Source organism: Elephantulus edwardii, unplaced genomic scaffold, assembly GCF_000299155.1.
Source record: "Elephantulus edwardii isolate Elephantulus edwardi_28Jun2011 unplaced genomic scaffold, EleEdw1.0 scaffold00001, whole genome shotgun sequence".
NCBI classification, from domain to species: Eukaryota; Metazoa; Chordata; class Mammalia; order Macroscelidea; family Macroscelididae; genus Elephantulus; species Elephantulus edwardii.
In genome coordinates this window covers 28,503,424-28,527,959 of record NW_006399751.1, presented here as the reverse complement: position 1 = coordinate 28,527,959, position 24,536 = coordinate 28,503,424, and the positions used below count along the sequence as shown (strand labels likewise).

General features: G+C 35.6%; 1 protein-coding gene across 1 annotated transcript in view; it reads left to right on the top strand.

Moving 5' to 3' along the window:
- Positions 1 to 24,536, top strand: part of FSIP2 (fibrous sheath interacting protein 2) — a 101,276-nt gene that overhangs the window by 46,911 nt on the left and 29,829 nt on the right. The window contains exons 13-17 of the mRNA XM_006878945.1: positions 944 to 998; positions 7,605 to 7,641; positions 9,336 to 12,036; positions 12,073 to 15,777; positions 15,844 to 18,300. Of these exons, the coding sequence (XP_006879007.1) occupies positions 944 to 998; positions 7,605 to 7,641; positions 9,336 to 12,036; positions 12,073 to 15,777; positions 15,844 to 18,300 (8,955 nt within the window). The remainder of the gene's footprint in view (positions 1 to 943; positions 999 to 7,604; positions 7,642 to 9,335; positions 12,037 to 12,072; positions 15,778 to 15,843; positions 18,301 to 24,536) is intronic.

Here is a 24,536-nt window from a genome sequence, read left to right as displayed (position 1 = left end):
AACGACTCGATGGCACATAACAACAACAACAACATTAGTGGAAATGTAAAATGGCACAACCAGAGTGGAAAAGCAGTTTGGCATTTCCTTGGAATTTTGGAAACAGAAATGTCAGCAATCCCACTACAAGGTATATATATATATCCCAAAGAAATAAGAGCTGCAATATGACTTGATAGACTCACACCCATGTTTACTGCAGCACTATTTGTAATAGCAAAGAGCTAGACCAACCTAAGTGACCATCAATAAGCATTTATGCAGTGGAGTTCTATGCATCACAACATTGGCAAAAATGTGTAAAATACTTCACAACTTAATGAAACTAGAACAAATATTCTGAGTGATGTAAATCAGTCACAGAGGGGTAGTTATAATAGAAGACTACTATTATTAGAAGCTAAGAAAAGGGTTATGCACAGAGATAATCAGTCTTAAAGTCTTAACAGATGTGAGAAGCAGAGATTGGGGGGGGGAAGTACATTCTTGTATGCCACCAAAAATATAACAATCTGAGGAAATGTGTACATATAGAATTAATTTTGTAGAATTACCTGAAATGAGAAGGGAGAAAAGGGGATTAAGTTGAACAAGGGAATAGCAATATAAAATAATGAATAAAACATAATCAAAATAGAAAACAAAACAAAATATAATTAAAATAAGACTAGCCCAGAATGGGATTGATGATGTAGCTATATATAAAATAATAACAAGCTTTTGTGCCTTACTAGAGAATTTGGACTTCATTATAACCATAATAGGAAGTCTTGGGTATTAAAAAAAAAAAAAAACACACACCACAAAAACAACCACACACCAGAAACAATATACACAACAACAAGGTAGCACAATAAAGATTTATTAATGGATAATAATTGCAGTTTTACGAGGAGTGATGGAAATTTGCAAACTAATTTTTATTTTCTTTTTTGGGTAATAGGACCTTATGTTAATACTACCAAAAAGGATATTTCTTCTCCTACTCTCTCAAATACGTAAGTATATAGTTTTGTTGTGTAGCTATATATTTTAATAATAACATTATTTGTTTGGATTCTTGCTTCTAGTTCTATATGTTGTTGTAGCTGCTGTTAGGTGTTGTTGAGTAGAGTACTATTCATAGTGACCCTGTGAACAACAGATCTGAATACTTTCCTATGCTGTGCCATCCTCACCATTTCTGACACACTCAAGCTCATTGTATTTGGGTTCTCTATGGTTGGATCAACTTATATAAGCACTAAATTTAAACTGTAATCAGTTGTTGGTTTTGTTTTGCCATCTAGTTGACTGTTATTCATAGAGACCTTATAAACAACAGAGCTGAACCTTGCCCTATTCTGTGTCATCCTCACCATCTCTGATATTTTCAAGCCATTGTTATAGTCAGTCACTTTGTCAGTTGTAAACTGTTCTGTACCATCAAATCAGAACCAACTCTCAAGGCTAACCCTCTGGTGATTTTCTGAGGCAGTAAATGGCGGGAGAGGAGATTGCCTATCTTTCTCCCGTGGAGCAGCTGGTGAATTTTTAACGGATGTCTTTGGGTTGGCAGTATCTCCTTATCAGTAGGCTACCAGAGCCCTAATAATTCATTTTTTTCATATTTTTTATCCCTACATGATTCTATACACTCCTGTGTTCCAAGCTTAATTCCACTTCCAAATATAATTCCACCATGCTCTCTACTTTTTAAAAATCTCCTCAGTTTGCTTCCCAAGATTTTGACTTATTCTTTCCTTTCTCCTCTTTGCAACATTTACCAGTCCATGGTCTGTCTACAGAAAGTATAATAGTTTGCTGGACATTACCAATGAGTTCTTTCCTTCTTATTTGCAATGCCAACCCATTTTTTCAATCTCTAATGATGGATATACTTCAGGCTTCTGGTTAAGAAATTCTGAGGGAGGCTAGTAGACATTTCACTCATTAAACCTTATGTGATTTTAATGAGAAGAAGAAGAAAAAAGAAGGAATGAAGGAGAAAGAGATTATTTTAGACTCAACTCATTATCTTAAAAAAAAAAGCAAAGAGGTTCAAGTAAAAAGCCCAAGTTTCTTTGAAAATGATGCAGACTATTCAGACCACGTTTCCTGCAAGAACGATTTTTAGGATGTAATTTTGTCTATCAGTCTGAGAATTTATAGGGTACACAGCAGAGTAATAGATGGAGGGGTTAAATTTACTACTTCAACTGAAAGCAGTTGGAAAAGGTAAAAAAATAGTGATTATGTATAGACAATGAATAATCCACATTTTATTTACTGAAAACATAAGGGCTTGACTCTCTATAACAAAGACTAGTGAAGGTCAAAAAGTGTTAGTTCTTGCCTTTTTAAATTCCTCTCCCCTAGTGTAAAGAATTACAAAATCGTATTAATCTTTTCATAGGCAGTATTTTGAGTACTCTCATATGGCACGGAGCTTTCTCTACTGCTCTACATCCACAGTAGTAATTTGCCAAGTCAGAGCACAAGCAAAAGCAAAAAATATTACTTTTACTTTTATCACATCTAGATCATCTTCCTTTTGTTTTTAGTCCCCTGTTTCTAAGACTTTATGTTGGAAAGTTGCCTCTGTTCCGCTATGGATTGCTCACATGAAGGATATATTCAGTAAGGTAGATACAATAGAGATAGGCATTGAAGATCAAATGAACAAAGACAAAATATGATTCCATAGGGACAGATGAGTTGCAATACTTAAATAGTGCATTTAGATGATTGAGAATAGGGAAGGAAATCTACCACCTGCAAACTGTAGAAACTTGTATTTTGGTTATTAGATTACAAGAGGGTGTTATATAGTCATATTAAGAAACAGTATAAATTAATCTGACAAAAACATATATAACTGATTGAAGGTAAGAAGCTGGGAAGTCTATGAATCTGCCCAACGATTTCATTCTTGGTAAGATAAGTATGAAAGTCACTTTAAAACAAACAAACATTTTTTTTATTACAGTGATGGATTACAGAACAAAAGGATTTTAAATTCAATTCTCATACATATTTTATCTGGGACACCAAATACAGTCCCACATTGCAACAGTGCTTTAACTGTCAAATTAGTAAACTAATACGCAACTCAGGAACTCTGGTGGTAAAACCACATGGAATTGAGCTACTACAGAAAGGTCGCCAGCTTAAATTCATGGGAGAAACAGAAATAATATCCTCCTGTGTTATTTACAACCTCCTAACGCCTAGATCATCCAGGAGGCTGGACTCTATGAGGAGGAATGTGGCATCAGGATTGGAAGAAGACTCTCAGCAACCTGCATTATGCAGATATTTGCTGAAACTGAGGAAGACCCGAGACGTTTGCTACAGAAGGTCAAGGACTTTAGCTTTCAATATGGATGCAAGTTCAACATAAAGAAAACAAAGATTCGCACCATTGGGCCAATTGGCAACATCATGATAGACAGTGAAGAGATTGAAATTGTTAAATGTTTCAGTTTGCTTGGCTCCACAATCAATACTCTTCTTACCCATAGCCAGGAAATCAAAAGACAAATTGTACTGAGAAAATCTGCTGTCAAAGACCTCTCCAAGTACTGAAAGCAACAATGTTAGTCTGGAGACTAAAGTGTGCCTGATCCAGCTATGGTCATCACAATAAATTGTTATGTACCAGAGGGCTGGAGAATGACTAAGGATGACAGAAGAATTGATGCTTTTTGGATTGTGGTGCTGGAGAAGACTATTGAATATGCCATGGACTGCTAGAACAAATAAGTTCATCCTAGGGAAGGTGAGACCAGACTGTTCCTCGGAGGAAAGGATTCTAAATCTCCATCTGACATACTTTGGACATGTTGCAAGGAGGGATCAGTCCTTGGAGAGGGATATCATACTTGGAAAGGTGGAGGAACAGTGCAAGTGAGAAAGACACTGGAAGAGATGGAGTGTCAGAGACAATGAGGTTGTCTCATGATAAAGCAGGGTTCAGAGCTGTTGTACATAAGGTTGCTATGAGTTACAAGTAACTCAACAGCACCTAACACCACCACCTACTGGAGGGTCAGCCATAGGTTGGTTTTAACTTGATAGCAATGAGTTTCAGGTTTTTTTAGAATGAGTTTGTTAAAAGTGCCTTCCTTTTCTTTTTTGTCCACCAAAAATTCATGAAGGAGTGTTTTTAATAATAGTTTTTTTTTCCAAGAGCTGATTTTACAGTCTGATTTGTTTTCTCTGCTCTTTTTCATGCTATTATTTTTAACTTATTTTAGATTTCTTTTTCTCTTGTTTTTCCAGTGGAAAATTAGGATCTTTCTTCCTATTTTATAATGTAAATATCTACTGCTCTAAATTGTTTTCCATCACCAGGTTTCACTGAATCCACATGTTTTAGTATAATTTACTTTTGTTTTCATTCCCTTAAAATATTTCCACTTCATTGTTTTTTGACCAGTTGAATTTCATTCCATACATTTGTGGATTGAATTCCCTCCTACTTGTGCATGTCCATATTTATAATTTTATTTCTATTTGCATTTTTTGAGTTAGAAATTTTTTATTTAGAATATAAATGAAATCTAAATAGTATTTGCATTGACTGTATTGTGAATTAGAATCTGTCTAGCAAGTGTTTCAGAATCTCACTTGGTTTCTTATTTCTCTTTGTCTTCACTTTTAGTTCTACCCTACTTTCTTCAAATATTTTTGTTTAAAAATTGTATCGTTTAAGCACTGTTACATTGTTTTTATATGTCATCAAGTCAGAACCAACTCATAGCTGGCCTTCCAGTGGGTTTTCAGAGACTGTAAATTACATGGGAGGATATTCCCATCATTTTCCTTTTGGAGCCCCTATTGGATCCAAACTGACTGTCTTTGAGATAGTAATAAAACTCCTTACCCATTAGACCACCAGAGCTCCCTTTCAGGGAAATAGCAGATTGATTGAATAAAGACACTTCTGGCATGAGGCTTTGAAGGTTCTCCAACTCTGTTCTGTGTCTCTGTGTGACTTCAAGGCTGCTTTTCTTTTGCCTAGTAATTACTGAAAATTCGTGAGAGGAGATTGGAAATAGAGCAGGTTAAACCACCATAAAAGTTAGGGTTGTTTTCAAGATTTGGTTGTTTTTCTTAATTGAACCATCTTGAGTTGTATAAACCTTTCATTAATTTCCAAGGTTCTGGGGAAAAAGTTTTCTGGCCAATTTTTGACAGTCTCATTTTCTGTTTTGATATGCCTGCCGCCAAGGCAGAACCAACTCACAGCTCCCTCTCTAGTTGGTCTTCAGAGGTGGTAAATCACATTGGAAGGTGGTAATCCATCTTGCTTCCTCAGAGCAGCTAGTGAGTTTAAACTTCACGCCTTTATTTGGCAGTGCAACTACTTACCACTAAGCCACTAGAAATTTTTAAGTCTTGTTTACTTATTATAATTACCAATTTTTTATTATATTTACACAGAAATGAACTTTCAGACCTCTTATTTACCATTTTGGTTAGTATCATTCTTTTTTTCATTGTGGTTGTTGTTAAATGCCAGAAGTTGAATACAATTCATAGTGATCCAATGACCAACAGATCTGAACCCTATTTTATGCTGTGCCATACTCATCATCTCAGACAAACTTGAGTCCTCATGTCAGTCCATCTCCTTTCTTTTGTTGACCCTCCACCTTTTAAGCCTGATGTCCATTTCCAAGGAATAACCTCTCTTAATGATATGCACCAAGTGTGTAAGATGAAGCCTCATCATCCTTTCATCTAAGGCGCACTCTATCTGCACATTCCCCAACATTTAGCTGTTTTTCTTTTGGCAGTGCATGATATATTCAGTACTCTTCTGTAATACCACAACTCAAAGGTATTGATTCATTTTCTGTCACACTTATTCATTGTCCAGCTCTCAGATGCATAGCAAGTGATAGAAAGACCATGTCCTGAATTGAGTGCACCTTGATATTTAAACGGCATTGTTGTTCTTCAATGTTTTGGAGAGGCCTGTGACAGCAGACTTTCCCCAATGTGATACATCGTCTGATTTCTTGACTGCTAGTATCAAAATTTTGATTGTGAATCCAAGTAAGATGGAATTATTTACAATTTCAATCTTTGTCCATCTATCATGATGTTGCCTCTCTATCTAGTGGTGAGGATTTTTTGTCTTCATCATCTTGAGATGTAATCCATATTGAAGGCTGTCACCTTTGATCTTCTGCAGAAAGTTTTTCAAGTCCTTCTCACTTTCACTTTCACAAGCAAAGGTTGTGTCATTTGCATAATGCAGGTTTTTGTTAAGTCTTCCTCAGATCCTGATGCCACATATTTCTTCATAAAGTGCTGCTTCTCAAATGATTTGCTAATTATACTCATTGAATACGTATGGAGAAAGGATATAGCCTTGACATACGCCTCTTGATTTTAAACCATGCAGTATTCCCTTGCTCTGTTCAGAGAATAGCTTCTTGATCCCAGTATAGGTCTGGTGGCCTAGTGGGTAGGGAATTGGCCTATTATCCCAACAGTGGGTTGGTGTTCCTTTGGCAGTTGGAATTTGCCACCCTACCCCTTTTGCAGGAGAAAGACGGATAATCTCTTATGAAAATTTCAGCTTCTAAAAACAGAGTAAGAGAGGAAGACAAAATGGACTGACAAAGTGACTGTAACAATGGGCTCAAGTGTTGAGGATAGGAAAGAGTTCAGAGGCACTGTTTTCAGTGTTGCTGTGAGTCACAGTTGACTGATGGCACATAACAACAACAATGAAAACTCATCAGAGGGTCAGTTATGAGTTCATTCTGACTCAGGGACAATGAGTTCAAGTTTTTGCATTTTCAGTCATTGGATTCGTTCCATTTTATGTATTTTACTTTGTTTTTAAGTATATACCTTTGAGGCAGAAACCTCTTGAGAAATATCACTGACTATATAGGACTCACTGAGTTCCATTTCATTCCTATAGAATGAGGACAAGGGAAGGAAAAAAAAAAGATTACCTAAGGAGTTAGCTTGCAAAATATCTAGAAGAAAGAGACCAGGAAACTAGATTCCAGGAAAATAAATTAGTCTAAAGGAAAAAGAATATATAACTAGTATTAGTTTTAATGCTGTAATTTTCATATTTTCAATAGGATACTGGTCCAGGAAGGACTCTTGCTATCTAATTCAATTTCTATGTTGAAATCAGTAAGGTTTCCTTTTTCTTCTGTCAAAATCAGAACTGTAATTCTAAGTCTTTTTGTTTCTCAAAATAGAATTTTATGCTTTGAGGAAAACAGGAACTTTAATAAGCAAATTTTACACGTAAGAAAACGGAAAAATTAATGCTGCTCTTCTTTTTGGAAACTAGAACTAAAACAAGTAGAGTCCATGTTCGCTAAAATAAATAAAAGTAACTCAGAAGTGTAATCTTTGACCTCTTTATTAACTATGTTATATATTATTATTTTTATGATTGAATTATATTTTACTTATTGCCGTTCAGACTTATTTATTTATTTATTTGTTTGTTTGTTTGTTTGTTTATTAATTACATCATTGTGGTTTCACCTTCTCCAGAATATACTTATTTGGTAGGACTTATGATAAAAGCTACATAAATCTTTGGCCCTAAGTAATAACTGATCGACTTTCCTTTACAGAAAAGACAACCTCGTACAAAATTGCTTGTCAAACAAAGTATGTATCATAAAATTAACCGTTAATATATGAATTGTAGTTTTCTAATGTATAATTACAGGATGAAATCTATTAATAACCTAATTAATAACCACCTATTTATTTATATTAAGTCCATTTCCTTCATTGCCTTTAATTTTGTCATTCATTTTACAGCAGTCGAAGTTTCTATGAAAAATGTTAGCATCTCAGAAAGTGGGAGGGCAAGGGAAAGGAGGGAGTTATCTGAAAACTATCCATCGCAGCAAAAGTGATGTAAAATAATATATATTGAATATTTTCCCTGTAGATATTGTAGTGGATTTTCTACTAAAATTTAGCTTTAATATTTAGAAGTGTTTTAGTTCATATCTTTACTAGTGCTTAATGAAGTAAGAATTTACACTATAGGTTGTCATTAATTTTTTTATATATATATATTCAAGTGTGCCAATGGTTGTCCACAGAGGAGAGTGTTTGGTGGAACTGCTAGTTTAAAACCGTTTTGGAAGCAGGAGTGGCATCCACTTCTGAAACAGCCTGCCTCTGGAAACTCTACAAACTTAGAGAAATGATGAAAGTTATACAACTATTCAAGTCTTTTGTCCATAGGGTTGCTATGAGTTGTCTACGACTCAATGGCATTTAACAACAACAAGATATAGCACAGTGTAAACTTTTCTTTGAATGTTGGTCTTAAACCTAAGCAATTTTAGTCGAGTTTGGGCAATATTGTGGGTGCTGACAGCACCATTCTAGAAATCCTTTTAACTCTAGTGCCTCGCCAGTCTCATAGGTTCTGGCACCACTTAATTGTTTTTACAGCCTTTGTAACGATAACAGATTTTAATTTTTTTGTAAGAAACAGATTTAATTTTTATTATAGACAAGTTTTTAAACCCATAGTATGTTTGTAATATGCAAGTAGAAGTGTATAGAACTATCAAAGTATATTCTGTGACAGTCACATTGACCATTAAGGAAACCGGACTCTCTGAGCTTTTACTATTGGATCACACAGAGGCGTCCACTAATTCCCTGTCATTTGTTGTTATTCAGTTCTCCTCTTTCCTAGATGCAATGTGGCGCTTATTTCCTATCCAATTTGTTTGCTCAATTCATAATCTGTCAAAGAACACTACTTCCTATCAAAGACAGTTTGCATGAATAACTTTTTTTGTTATAAAACCATTCAATCCCTATAAAATTTCATTAGCTTTTATTATTGTTGTTTCATAATTATCTTTACTAACATCCAAGTGTCAAGATCACAGACATGCCCTTACATCAGGGGATGGTCTCACTTTCTCTGACCCGCAAGACAGATGTAACGTCCTGTTTTGATGAGTAGTTTATTAGAAATAGTATACTTTTATATAAAATGCTGTGTCACAAAACCCACATTTCCTTTTTTAAAGCCTATATTTACTATATGCCTAGCAATTTGATTATTCTTCTTTTTATTTCAAGGTCATTTATCCAAGCAAAAAATATTAAAGAAATAATAGCACCGCATGCATATTTTTTTATCCAGTACAAAGTAAATCAACTTGAAATTTATCTAAAATTTTTAGATATTCTTTCCTATGTTCTGTTAAAAACCATGATGCTGTTCCATTTACACATTATGTGATATAGAGAATGAAATATTAGCTTCTGTGAACGAATACATTTTTAAATTGCTCTCTCTCCACCCTCGTATGCCTTCTTTCCAGGTAACAACTGAAGAACTGAACAGTATATTTCATAATATAATGACCTGGGTTGTGGCTACAGTGACTAGTATTTTATATCCGGCCATCACAAAGTATGAAGAAAGGTTGCGAAATAATATGTACTCTGTGTCCGATGAGTCTGTCCTCTCTTCAGAGAGCTCAAGTTTCTGTAGCACTTGCAGTGATGAGGTTACCTATGGTAGCTACACTTCTACAAATAAAACCTTTCAGACGGAGGCCTATACTTTGGCAAGTGACATACCAGTAAAGCAACCAGCTAAGCCATTAAACCTCCCTACTACTCCGAAGGAAAAAATACTTATGGAAAAAGTATCTCACACCAAAAGGCCCTCTATGTTATCTGATCTTAAACATGATAAATCCAGAAGGCTATACACATACCCTAAGGTCAGAAGCTGTAAATCTGATAGTCAGCTTTTGACATCTGAAACAAGCACAAAAATATCTAAGGATGCTACCACGGAAACAGATAGCTTAGGGGTTTCACTGTCTTCTGATCAAAATTCAAAAGTCTTAAATGAGTTAAAGAACTTAAAGAATGTTTTTGTTAATTTCAAGTGTCATTTAAAAGGGGAAACAGAATTGATTTTACGAAGCATTTTTGAAGAAATTATGTCTGATTTAACCCAGGCCATTCCCTCTCTTTCTTCCGTAACTGCTGAAGTGTTTGTTGACCAATGTGAAGCTGACAAAAAAAAATTGGGCCCTTATGTTGATATCAGCTCAGTAGCTACTGAGATTGTGGAAAATATGCTTGAGAAGCTACAGTCTGCGGTTGAGAAAAAATGCATGGAGGCCTTTTCACAAGAAGATGTGTCAGTACACAGTAAACCAGATCCAACACCCGATGACAAGTATTTGACTTCATCACATGAACTCCAAGAAGCTTCTCCACCTTATACTTTGGAGCCCATGCGTGATATTGCAGAGGATATGGTGCATACTATTTTAGAAAAGCTAATGACTCTTGCATCATGTAGGCAAAAAGAACCTCCTCAGCGTGAAGATAAAACTAAGCCTATCTATCAGCAATATCTGGCAGACCCAACATTTACGTATCTTCAAAAAGTTGAGCACAAGAACTCCAGAACAGAGCTTGATACAGCCAACTTAACTCTCAAAGAGGAAATTAAAAACTTAATATCAAGTATTTTCTCTCGTTCTTCTTTGGTTCGCTACATAGAGGAAATAATCAACATTATACTAGGTTGTGTACAATCTGAACTTAATAGTGAGAGGCTTGTTGCCTCTGAAGAAACAGTGTTGCTCCTTCAAGTACTCGACGATATCTTCTCTCAGCTCCACCGGGAATCAGTAAAACCAACTGTTAAAAAAAATAAACAGTCCAGACTGAGAAATCCTTCGAATACTGATGACAAGTACAGACTCACTAGCACTAGAGTATCCAACGGTCGTAGGTCTGGAAGACGATTTTCACCAGTTAATGTTCCTGGAATGGTCCTTTATTCTGAAGATGATAGTGAAGAAATAGACACAATTGTGAAAAATGTGCTTGACTCATCTTTCAAAGATGAAAGAGCAAAGTTACAAGAAAAGATGATCAATCGTTCCTTTACAAAGGAGAATACTTGTTTTGAATATGAAACAAATATCAAGACACCTACAAAGACTTCTTCTCAATACAAAGTTGCATGTGGTGATCGGGGATCATTTTTTGATAATAAAGATCTTTTAAAGGACAAACATTATTTGAACGAAGATATTTTTATTTTCAGCCAAGAACAAAAACAAGAAATACAAAAGATTTCAGAAAAGCTAGTGAAAAGCATTTTAATAGATATGATCAAGGACATACCTTCTCTTCCTCCTGATGACTTAGATGGCAAAAATGGCAATGAAACTTCAAGTGCAGGAAAATGCCGAGCACTGTTAGATCAAGATCGGATGTACCAATTATTCTCTATGTCAGAAATCAGAACAGTGGCTCAAGAACTAACAGATTCTGTAATAAATATACTTCTTAAGGCTTCAAGCCACATCACCAATACGACCAAAGATAGAATTTCATCATCAGTTCGTCAAACTTCCCTAGATTATTCTGACACTCTTCACATGGCCAAGAAAGCACCAAATAAGAAGTCATTAAAAATATGGTTTGACAGTGAAAAGAAGATGAAGCATTTGTCTTCACTCAACATAGGTCCATCACAGCCTTCCTTTTTAGAATCTGGAAAAGATGATCCTGAATCTTTAGAAGATATTAATGATAAGATTATTAATACTGTTTTTAAAGCATTAAAGTTACTTGTGTGCCCAAAATTGCAAGAGAGATTCAAACCTTCACTTACTAAACAATCTTCATTACGATCCCAACTCAGTGCTTATACAACTAAAGTGGTAAATATTGTTTTAAATGCTATTCAGAATGAACTGGAACATCAGAAAAACCTAAATCTTAGTGAGAGAGACTTTACCAAAACCTTTACAGCTGAAAACGTTTTTGCTGACCCTGGTAAGAAATCACAGTCCCTTGTCACAAATCTCAGTGATGATAGTAGCGCAAGTCCTCTGGTAACTTATATTTGCAATTTGCTATCAAGTCAAAATGAAGATCACAGCGATGTTCCACACCCGGCAGATAAATCAAGGCCTGAAACATCATTTAGATCCTACAGGGTTGATAAACAAAACATTTTGTCACATAGTCAAGATAAAAAATGTGCTTTTTCTCATCATCCTAGGATTCATAAGTCAGCCCCTACTGAATTTCACAAATGTTTAGGCTCTCCATGTATTCTCCATAGTGTCATTGCTGGAAAGGATCTCAAAGAAAATGTCAGATTACAAGTGTTAGATACCATTGGGGAACTCTTATATGAAATGTTATGCAAGTTCATAGGAGTCAATGTTCACTCTCATGACTCTGCATGTATTAACAGAGAGAAGACTGATGAGACTCAGCAAAAAGCCACTGATTTGAAGTCCAATATTCAGCTTATTTCCAAAACAATTTTGGAATATATCATTGCAAAATTATGTGGCATTGAAACAGATAGCAGTCCTCAAAGTTCTGGATATAAAACTGTTTCACGTAATCTTGATATTGATAGTTTATCATTTGCTTCTCTTTTGGAGGAAATAGCCAAGTGCACTGACATAATCTCCAGCTTGGTGTCTGGGACAATACAGAAAGGTACCAATGAGATGTCTAGTAGCGTGGCCAAAAATACTAATTCCTTGGCTTCCACACCAAGGAGAGTAAGGGAAACACATCCAAAGAAGCTGAAAGCTGTAGCTTCAGATATTCTCAATATGGTTTTTGACAAACTGGAAAGCTTTGCCAATGGTAATTTAGAAACTCTGGAAACTGTTAATGATGGAAATAAAAAAATCAATAAAATGGCTTGTGGATGTGAGAGTACCAGTGCTTTCACAGACACACATGAGGAGCCATTACAGTCTGCTCTATACACACATGCAAAGAAGTTATCAAGTGCTCTTTTGAAGGCTATTCAAAATGAATTAAATGTGAGCTCATCAGATTTTAGGGCAAGTGTAAAAAGTCCACCACCTGAGAAACAAATAATAACAGATACAGTTAACTTAATTTTAGATGCAGTATCCTTGGATATTTTTAAAGACACTGAATGTGAAGAGAGAGGTATTGAGAGGTATAGATATAGGCCAACTTATGGCAATCTTCTTCCTGGAGGAGGTGAATCAGATTCCTTAGAAGATGCTGTACATGAAGAGAAAGAATTCACTGAAGCAGAACCCCTACCAGTAGAGGAAATGAAATCAGATCCCCTTAAACAATGGGCTCTGGAAAAAGTCTTGAATAAAATTGAAGTCCACCTCAAAGAGCCAGAAAAATCTCCCATTATGCCTATTATAAAAAATATTCTGAATGAAATTTTTCAAAATGCCTTTGTCAATCAGTTAAATATGCTTCCTCTCCCCCATTCTGATTTAAGTAGCATCCTGCACAAAGTGGATGAACCAGTTGCTCAAAACTCTGTTCAACTCCTAGATACAATGACAGGCCCTATAGTGTCTGAAGCAGATGTAAGCATTGTAACTGATGATGTTGTCAGAATTGTATTTCATAAGCTTTGTTCAGCTGCCATGTCAGAGAAAAATGCAGGTAAAAGTAGGTACAAAACTATCACCTTTTCAGCAAATGTTTCTTTTCATGAACACACAAATGGAGGAAAGTCCTGTAAAACGGCACTGGACAGAGATCTGTGTACTCTTCAGTCTGGGACCAGTGTTGATAAGGAGGTCACAGTAAATGTAGTTGAAGATATTATACAGACAGTATTAACAAACTTAGAAACTTTCACTACTTCCAAAGTAAAATCTCTTTTTGGTCCCCATGTGAGTTTTACAGTTCCATTGACTTCACCTCTTCAGGAAGATAAGTGTGAATTAAACACAGTGTTATCAAATAAAGATTCATATTCTGATGACAAGCTTGTGAGTTTATCAGTGGATCATATTAAGTCAATACAGACCAACTCCACGTGTCAACTGCCTTTGTCTAAGTTAGATAATTATGCAACAGAAGTGGCAAGAAAAATTTTACAAGGAATCAAGCATAAGTTAGATACAGAAATACAAAGTCCTTTCATAACTCACAATGTTGTAATTTCTGAACAGATTGCAAGTCAAGTGGTCAGCATGGTGTTAGATATTGTGTCTTCTAAAGGCAAATGTGAAAAAGTCGGTTCTAACAAAGATACTCGCTCAGACCAGCAGGAAAGTATCATTGAAAAGCTGCTCAATAAGATTGACTATCGAAAAGCCCTTCAGTTCCAAATACAGGATACTATAGAAAATATCTTATGTGACATTTATGAAAAAACACTAGATCAAAATAAGCTCTCACGTACCATATCTACAGTGAATTGTAATACAGATGGCAAACATTCAGAAATGATCATTGAGAGTTCAAATAAAGTTACAAAAAGACTCACAGTTCCTAAATCAGATGTTGTTATGATATCTAATGATGCTGTGGACATTGTCCTTAGTAATCTCAATTCTACTCTTACGCTTGTCATAAACGCAAAGGATTCCATTTCTTCAAGATTGTCTTTAACCGTTGACGATTGGCTTCCAAAAGCCCAAAAACCGATTGTCATGGATTCAAAAAGTGAACAAAAAATAGAAAGTCTCCCATTGTCAGCAAATCTCCAGTCATCCTATCCTGCTGATAAACAAATAAGTGTAGTAGAGAAAGAAGAGAGCAAAAAGTATATTCCTGATCCATGTGAGGAAAATGCTAACTTCATTACCAAGACGATTTTTAACAGGTTAGAATCTTTTGCCACAGAGAGAATAGACGCTTTAATTACTCTTGCTTTTCAACCTAAAGAAAAGATATCTGCTAATCCAGGACTGGAAAATGGAAAACCAGACGGCAAAATCTTTAATGAATTAAGCCAGGTGGAATCGGGTGGACCTATGAATAATGAAATGTTCACACATTCCACTCTCACCAGTTACAGAGAAAAGGTTGTATCCACAATTCATCTATCACAAACTAGTCTTAAAGAATATGCTGACATCATTGCCAGTGCCATTTTAAAGCTTATTAAAAATGACTTAGATCTACAAGTCCAAAGGATGTGTCCATATTCAAACAATATGCCAGTACAAGAAAACATTATTGTGAATGGAGTTGTTAGTAGTATCTTACAGATTTTGTATGATAAAAGATCTGAAAAGGAAATTAGCTTTTACTCAAAACAGAAAACTAATTTGTTTTCACAACTAACTGTATCAGATGACAAGACTTTGGGAGAAAAAAAGAAGGAAAATAACACTGAGCCATCTCCACCTTCAAATGACCCATTAGAAAAGCAAGAAGTAACATCAGAAAAGGAAACCCAGAGAATGGTTCTGGAAGAAATATTCATGAGAAATAAAGAAGAAAGAAAGAAAGAAAAATCTGCATTGATCAATGCTGTAGAAGAAGTTTTAAATAAGGTACATCAAAGAGTGATGAACATTATGAGCCATTTGTCCCCACTTAATGAAACTCCCAACTCTTTATCTAATTCTAAAATTAAAGCGTCAGACCTAACACAAAGGAGCTGCCCTCAATTACATATTAACTGTGTAGCAGCTGACATAGTTGAAGATGTATTGGAGAAAATGTACTCTGTCATTGTGAAATACTTAAATGAAAGTACTAAACGGGGAAAAGTAGAAGCAGCTGTCAATAATGATGCACCACCAATGAAACCATCATGCTCTAAGATCACTAAACAAGCAGGAAAAGGAAGTGAAACGCCTATGCATCTTACACCACCAGTTAATCCTTGTACTAGCAGTCAGCATGTCTCTTCCAAGGAGAACCTAGTTGGGCAATATTATCCACTGCAAGTGGGGAAAGAGTTAGTCCAAATGGTTCTCCAGAAGATCAAAAATTTTGCCTCACTGCCTCTAGAAAATAGTTCATCCCTCCAAGTTCGTTCTAATGGTGTGAAAACTCCTCGAACAATAATACCCAGCTACAAAGCCAGTCCTAACAGCAGCCCTAAGGCTGGTCTTAAAGCCAATTTAAAAGTAAGATCAAAAAGTACCACCGTACCCAAATTTAGAACAAAACAACAATTAGGACCTAATGGTGCTAAAACCAAGAACAAGACAAAGTTCTATTCTGGAGAGACATCTCCAAGATTTTCCAGGTCAAAGGCTGCCACTATCGGGTTGCCACATATCTTATCAACAGGAGATGCCAAAAGCATACTGGAAATTAAATTGCCCATTTCAGAACTAAAGCTATATTCTAAAGACATAGTAAGTAATATCCTAGAAACAGTTATGAATGAATTGGAAAATATGAAGCAAAATCAAGTAATAGCAAGTATAAATGCTTCATCATCTGATGAAGTCATGGCAGCAAGTGAAGTGGTGAATAGAGTTTTACAGGAAATATCTGATACAACTCACCACAATTTGACTTATCCAAATAAATTCACCTATCTGAATGATCCCAAATTTTCTCAAGGGAACTTAGGCATAGAGTCCCTTGCCAAACCACAGGCATGTTTTTTCTTAGAAAATGTTTCTTCACAGCTAGAACAGATTTTTCCTAAAGAAGGTGTATTTATAAAAATGTTTGAAAAATGGCAAACAGAATCTAATGATATGGATAATGAAAAACACAAGCTGTTGATGATAGCTCAGAATGGTTTAACGGAAATTTCAATAAAAGCAAAAGAGTTAGAATATTCTCTTTCTCTTTTAAATTTAACATCTCTTGAGACTTGCGAAAGCAGGTTCTGTAGTCCTAAAGGAGCAGCTTCGACTAGAGCTGTGGATTCCAAAGCACAAATTAATGTATTTGGAAGAGAAATTATTGAAATGCTGTTTGAAAAATTACAGATGTGCTTTTTGACTCAAATATCCATCAAAGATGGTAAAGAAACGGTAGCAAATAGGAAAGAAGGCATTAGTGTTAAGACTAAATACAGTTCGGCAGCAACACATAACCTTGGTACTGTAGCAGTCTCTAACACCACATCAAAAGACACAATTTCTTTGGGTTCTAGCAACCAAATTGTTCAAGAAATTATTGATAGAGTTTTGAACATGTTAGAGTCTTTTGTAGACTTGCAGTTTAAACACATCTCTAAGTATGAATTTTCTGAAATAGTAAAAATGCCAATAGAAAGTTTTTATCCTGTCCAACAGAGATTATTAAGCAAAAAGATGCTGCCAAAATTACAACCAATAAAAAAATCCTCTGATGAAACCAAGTCATATAATAGTATTTCAAAGGAGAACATAGAGAACACCTTTCTACAAGTTCATGCTTTCCACTCAGAATTACTTACTTATTCTACTAATATTGTCAGTGACATGCTTGGCATAATCAAGGGCGAACTTGATAAAGAAATAAGCCAAGGAGAATCATCTGTAATTAATTCATCAAAAGAGAATGTTGTAGCAAGTGAAATCATTGGCACATTGATAGACCAATGTTCTAATTTCGGTGAGTCTTTGATCGATAACCTTCCAAAGGAAAGTTTATTCCAAGAAGATGAAAAGGTCTGCCTTGTTAACCAAGTCAAAGTAACAAGTAATATGAAGAAGCCAACATCAAAATTAAAGGAAACTAGTACAGTGAATAGCCCTCCACAAGTCAGTGTGCCTGGTTTGGTGCTTTGTTCAAGGGAAAATATAAAAGACAAGTACAAGAAGGGATCATCCTCAAATGTCAGATATGTCGGAGGCATAAGTACACAAGAGCAAATGGAAATATCTGATTTAGAAAGTACACGGTTGGACTACAGAAACAAAATACGAAACCGAAGCTCTAGGAACATTAACTATGACAATTTTGATCAAGACATACAAGGAAATAACTGTGCTCCTGAAGGGAGTATGTTACAAAAACTGTTTAAGAAAGCAAATGAGTCTACAGAAACAGCTTTAAAACAAGCTATGTCTTTCATAGAAATGGGAAAAGATCATAATCCAAGAGTGTTTCACTATGAAAACCAACCATCTCTTGAAGCCGCCCAAATTCAGACAACTGTTTCTCCACTCAAAATATGTCTAGCCGCAGAAAACATTGTCAATACCGTCCTGACGAGTTATGGCTTTCCAAATCAGTCACACACTAACGAAAGGATGGAAACAATGAAACCAATATTCATTTCTGAACAAATTCCTTTGTCTGTAATACCTGAAAAAGAAGAGGAGGAAGAGACAGTTTCTCTTGGAACATGGGATAAAAAATTCCACTGTACAGAGAAAGAAGAACATAAAAACCCTGAAGTCAGTGAAATGTTTTCTTTACTGCAAAGGTGGAATGTAAAATGCCCAGAAAGAAAGAAAATAGAGACTCTGGAAGAAGTTGAAGTGATTGCTTTTGCTGATCATGAAATTGGTCCAAAGGAAATTCACCTTGTAGCAAGACATATCACCACAACTGTGCTCACACATCTCAAGAACTTTGAACCTCAAGGTAAGCAAGACATAATTAAGTTTTTAAAAGTTGCCATACTTTTAAAAGACATAGTAAGTAATGTCCTAGAAATATGTAATCAACTATGTTGCCAAAACTTCTGAAAAATAATATTGTTGTAGCCCGAAAAAACAGCCAAATTCTAAAAGTAGAAGTGTAAAAATTTTTTTTTCCTCCTGCACAAGAAGTGTGCTTGCAGAAAACTATGACTTTTGGGAAATATCTTTGGAAGTAGAGTAACTAGTTAACAGATTTTTTTAATCTGTTGGGATGCTAAAAAAGTCAAAACAAAAATGAAACATATGCATAAAATGAATGTTGATCAGTTTTACAAATCAGATAAGATAAAATAGATTTGTTTAATCATGGGATATGATTTCCAAAGTGGATTACTATTATTCTTATTGTTCTATTATTTTTTAACAAAGACTGGACTAAAATCATATGGACATGGAGCTTATTGATTATTATTTAATAATTCAACTTCTTTTTAAGGTATAAAATTAAAGTCTTACCATTATTACTTACATTTTATGAGGACAATGATAATAAACATCTTGTTTTATTTACATTCCACTGTTCAGACTTCATTCCATCTAAGTCAAACCGTCTGAACTTCTCTTTCAAGCATAGCATTTGTATTCTCTTTCTAAGAATGCACGTGTCTATGTATGGAGATGAACCAGAAAATGATCATGTTGTTTTTGTTGTGTATCATCAGGTCAGAACCAACCCATAGCTGGCCCTCCAGCAAGTTCTCAGACGCATTAAATCAACCACATGAGAAGAGATTGGCCATCCTTCTCCCATGCTTGATTAATCTGGTGGATTCAAATTGGAAACTGTGAAAACACTACTTTTTTGTTGGCTGCTCAATTCCTTACCACTGAACCACCATAGTCTTATCAAAAGATGTTAATCAATAGCCATTTTATAAAATTAAACTTAATATTTTAAACCTAAACTTACTGTGGCCCTATTGATTCCTATCCATGGTAACCCTCCCAGGGCTCTATACAAGACGAGGCTTGCCCATCTTTCTCCCATTGGAATGACTGGAGAGTTTAAATCATCAGTCACCAATATGTAATCAACTATGTTGCCAAAACTTATGCAAAATAATACTGTTGTAGCCCAAAATTGGGAGCTCTGGTGATACAGTGGCAAAAAGCTGTGCTGCTACGCCAAAGGTGTGGTTTGAATCCCACCAGCTGTTCCACAGAAGGATGGACACTCTCCTCCAGTGCAATTAACTGCCCCTGAAAACCCGCCCGAGGGTCTGCTATGGATCAGTTCCAACTCAATGATGCACAACAACAATAGTGGAGAATAATCTTATCATTTGTTATTCATTTGTATTCTTTTATAAATATCATTAAATTCAATACTTTGAATCCATACACATCTCTTATCTTTTATAAAGTATATGTACTACCAGTTCTACAACTATGTTGTTGTTGTTGTTGTTGTTGATTGCCTTCGAATCAAGCACAACTCATAGCAATGCTATGAACAAAAGGCCTAAAGCCCTTCTACAACTATCGACATTTACCAAAGTTCATAAAGTTTCTGGAGGCGTGTTGTTTAGGAAGTGGATGCCACTCCAGCTTCCAATTCATGCAATTAACTGCCTCTAAAAACCCACCAGAGGGTCAGTTGTGGGTCATTTCCCGTTTATGCTACACAAGAACAACAATACAATAAAGACCCACCTATACAGGAGCTTATTTCCTGTTATTAAAGCTGTTGTTTTCATAACTGTAAACATTTGTATCTCTGAAATTCTAAGCTTATAAATAGAGTTTACCCAGGTATAGCCAAATTGTTTATGCTTTTATTGTTGTTATGTGCAGTTGAATGAGAACCAATACATAGCTGACTCTCCAGTGAGTTTCAAAGGCAGCTTAATCACATGGGAAAAGATCGCCCATTCTTCTCCAGCAGAGAAGCTGGATTTGAACCATATGCCTTAAATTGTTCATAGACTACTACTAATAAAAACAAAAGAATAATCAAAATTGTCCATTATGTCACCCCATTTGTAATTGGCTTTTTTTCCCAAACATGTTCTCTATTCTCAGACATTCCCAGGACATTCTGTATCTTCTTCCTTTTAGAGTACTCTTTTTCTCAGTCCTTCATTTGTACATGGTCAAATCCTAACTAATCTTAAAAGCTCAATTAAAGCCTCCCACTTTCATAAAGCCTTTTTAGATTTCAAATCCTACTTAAGATCATTGTCTTCCCAAAGTGTTAAAATAATCTTATTGGAATAATGAATCAATACTGTACTAGTTATGTAAATTTGTATAATATTTAAATAACATGTACTTACACTTAAAAGTACTATACCTTTTAATTAGGTCTTAAACATATATTTTGTTCAGTGCTTAAATTACTATTCTGAGGATTATTGTTCTTATCTGAAATTATATACTCTATGTAAAAATAAAGCTGACAATAGAAGAGGAAAAGAAATCAGATATTTATTAAATACACTCCAAGGTTTCACTTTTCCCAGGACATATCTGTTCACTCTTTTTGCAGTCCATGGGTTATTCAATACTCTGCTCCACCAGCACAACTCTAAAGTAATAATTCTTCAGTCATCCTTTTTCAGGATGACTTTCAAATGCATAGCAAATAATTGGAAAAAAACATTGCCTGACTCAGATGCACCTTAGTCTTTAAACTGATATCATTGCTCCTTAGTATTTTGGAGAGATACTTTACACCAGGTTTTTCCAATGCAATATATCTTTTGATTTTTTTGATTGCTAGTACAAAGGGTATTGTTTGTAGATCCATGTAAGAGGAAGGCAAAGATGACCCAGGTTTATCTTGCTCATATTGGGCATGTAGTTAGGAGGGGATATTCTTTGAAAAGGGCATCATTCTTGGAAAGATAGACGGTTGGCAAAGGACAAGAAGACCCTCAGCCAAGTGGATTGACATAGTAGCTATAGATAATGGGCTAAAATGTATCAGTAAAGATGAGAATGACACAGGAAAGGACAGGGTTCACATCTATTGTTCATAGGATGCTTGTAAGCCATATTCAACTTGACAGCAATTAACAATGACAACAACATTAAAGATACTGCTTTGTACTCTGGAAAATAAAAGTGAACGTTTTCCTTTATACATAATATGATTCCATTTCAAATATGATAAGCTGTATATAACACTTAAAATTAATACATCTTTTAGCTATCATATTTTATTATAAAACATAATTAAATTCTGGAGAAAATTCTGAGACAAAGGGGGAAGAAAAGAGTATGCTTCCTATTTGGTACAACAATTCTGAGTATTTCATTTTTTTATTGATGCTTTCTACATTGTTCAACGGTTATGAAAGCATGTTGAAGGGATGTTGGAAAGAAATGTTGATGTAAAAGAACTGAACAGAAGATTTCAAAGGGCAGCTCAGGAAGACAAAGCAAGTGACTAGAATGGAATGTACCTGGACCAAGAATTGAAGAATAAAAAAGAGAAGAACTTGATCAGCATTTCTTAAGATGAAAAATCTGAAATTCAAATTAAAGCCTCAAGTTGCAATACTAGAGATACAGTGGACAAAAGCTTCAATGATCCAGGAAGCAGCAAAGGAAAATGGAGGAAATACACAGAATCACATTACCAAAATGAACTGGCTGATGCTGAAATATTTCATGAAGTAATATTTATCAAGAGCCAATGGTAATGAAGGAAGAAGTTTCAGCTTTACTGAAGACATAGGCAAAAAATAAGATCCCAATAGTTGTGATTGTGAATATCCATTGACACGTTTCAAATGCACATTTGAATTCAGATGCAGCTGTGGATGTGCTCACCAATCTATTACAGGAAAGTTGGAGGATAGCTGCCTCGCCAATTGACTGAAAGAGATCTATTTTTGTTCCCATTCCCCATAAAAATGATCCAACAGAATGTGAAAATTAATGAATAATATTTTTAATATTGCATGCAATCAAAATATTTATGAAGATAATTCAAAATTGGCTAGAAGAGTACATAGACAGAGAACTGTCAGAAGTTCAAGCTGAATTGAAAAGAGGTTGTGGCACAAGGATATCATTGCTGATGTTAGATGGATCATGGCTGAAAGCAAAGAATACCAGAAGAATGTCTTTTTGTGCTTTATTGACTATGCAAATGAATTTGACTGTGTGGATCATAACAACTTATGGCAAACATTGAGAAGATGGGAATCTCAGAGCACTTAATTATGTTCAGTTCGTTTCAGCAAAACCTATACCTAGACCAAGAAGATGTTGTGCAAATAGCACAAGGAAACACTAGTTGTTGTTATTGTTGTTGTTAGGTTCCACCAAGTTGAGTATGACTCATAGCGACCCTATGAACAACAGATCTGAAGTTTGTCCTATCCTGTGCCATATGCACACTTCCTGACACACACTAGAGCCCACTGTGGCAGCCATCATGTCAGTCCATCTGACGATGGTCTTTCCTCTGCTGACCCTCCACTCCTCCAAGCATCATGCCTGAAGTTTGTGAGGTGAAGTCTCATCATCCTTGCTTCCAAAGTGCACTCCAGCTGCACCCTCTCAAAGACATACTTGTTTGTTCTTTTAGCCATTTATGGGCTGTTCCATGCTCTTCTCCAACACCAAAACTCAAAAGCATCAATTCTTCATTCATCCTTCTTCATTATCCAACTCTTAAAAGGAAACATTACATGGTTTAAAAGTAAGGTGTTCATCAGGGTTGTATATTTTCTCCATACCTATTCAGTCTGTGTGCTGCGCAACTATTGGAGAAAGTGTACTCCATGAAGAAGAAAGTGGTGACACTAGGATTGGAGGAAGACTCATCAAGAATAACCTTCAGTATGCAGGTGGCACAGCCTATTTGCTGAAAGTGAGGAGGACTTGAAGCACTTCTGCTTAAGATCAAACACTGCAGCCTTCCATATGGATTGCATCTTAATATCAAGGGAACAAAAATTCTCACCACTGGTCCTATATCATGTAGATGGAGCAAAGATTGAAACTATCAATGACTTCATCTTGCTTAGATCCACAGTCAATACGCTTGGTACTAGCAAACAGAAGGCTTACTGCACTGGGAAAGTCCACAGTCAAGGACTTCTCCAAATTATTGAGGAGCAATGACGTTAGTTTGAGGTGCACAGATGTACCTGATTCCAGCCATGGTCTTTCCAATTAGTTGCTATGCTTCTGAGAGTGGGACAGAGAATAAGCATAACAGAAAAATTGATGCTTTGGAACTGTGGTATTAGAGATAAGTACTGAATATACCCTGGATGGCCAAAAGAACAAACAGATATTTCTTGGAAAAAGTGCAGCCAGAGAGCTCCTTGGAGGCAAAGATAACTAAGCTTCATCTCACATGTTTTGGGCATGTTGCTAGGAGAAGCTATTCCTTGGAGAAGGACGTTATGCTTAGGAAGTTGGAAGGATGACAAAAGAGAGGAAGACTCAACCAGGTGCACTGACACAGCAAATACGGCAATAGGTTTGAGCGTGTCAGAGATTGTGAGGATGGCACAGGATAGGCCTTCAGACCCTTGTTCATAGAGTAATTTAGGGTTGTACTCAGTAGCACCTAAACAACAACAACAACAATAAACCATTCAAAATTTTGTTAATAGAATCTTTCAATATTACAGCTTGAGGCATGAATTTCTACATCAGTTCATGCACCTTGATAAATGTTGAGTGAGGTATTTCCTTTTGAATTTGTAACTCTAGCTCTTTGTGCACTTAGTTATATTATCTTGCTTTATCTTTTCAAGCTGCCCTTTGAAATATTCTGTTGTTTTTATTTTACTTTTGTATTTCTTCTCTTTGTTTCGACCTCTACATTCTAGTGTCATTTTCGTAATCTCTTTTGACAACCATTTCGCTCTTTTCTTTCTCCTCTGTCTTTATAATGAATGACCTTTCACTTTCTTCGTGTATAATTACCTTGATGTCATCCCACACCTCCTGGAAGGAATACAGAGTCACTGTACCAAGTGGAATTGGTTGATCCTGAAACATTTCAGGAAGTAGCATATGATCAAGAACCAATAGACCGAAAGATGATGTTCAAGTGGCACTAAAGGCATTGGCAAAAAATAAGACCTTAGTAATTCATGGAATACCTATTGAGGTGTTTCAATAAAAAGATATAGTCCTAAGTGTCACTAGACTATGCCAAGAAATTTGGAAAAAAAGATGCTTGGGATAGTAACTAGAAGAGATCCA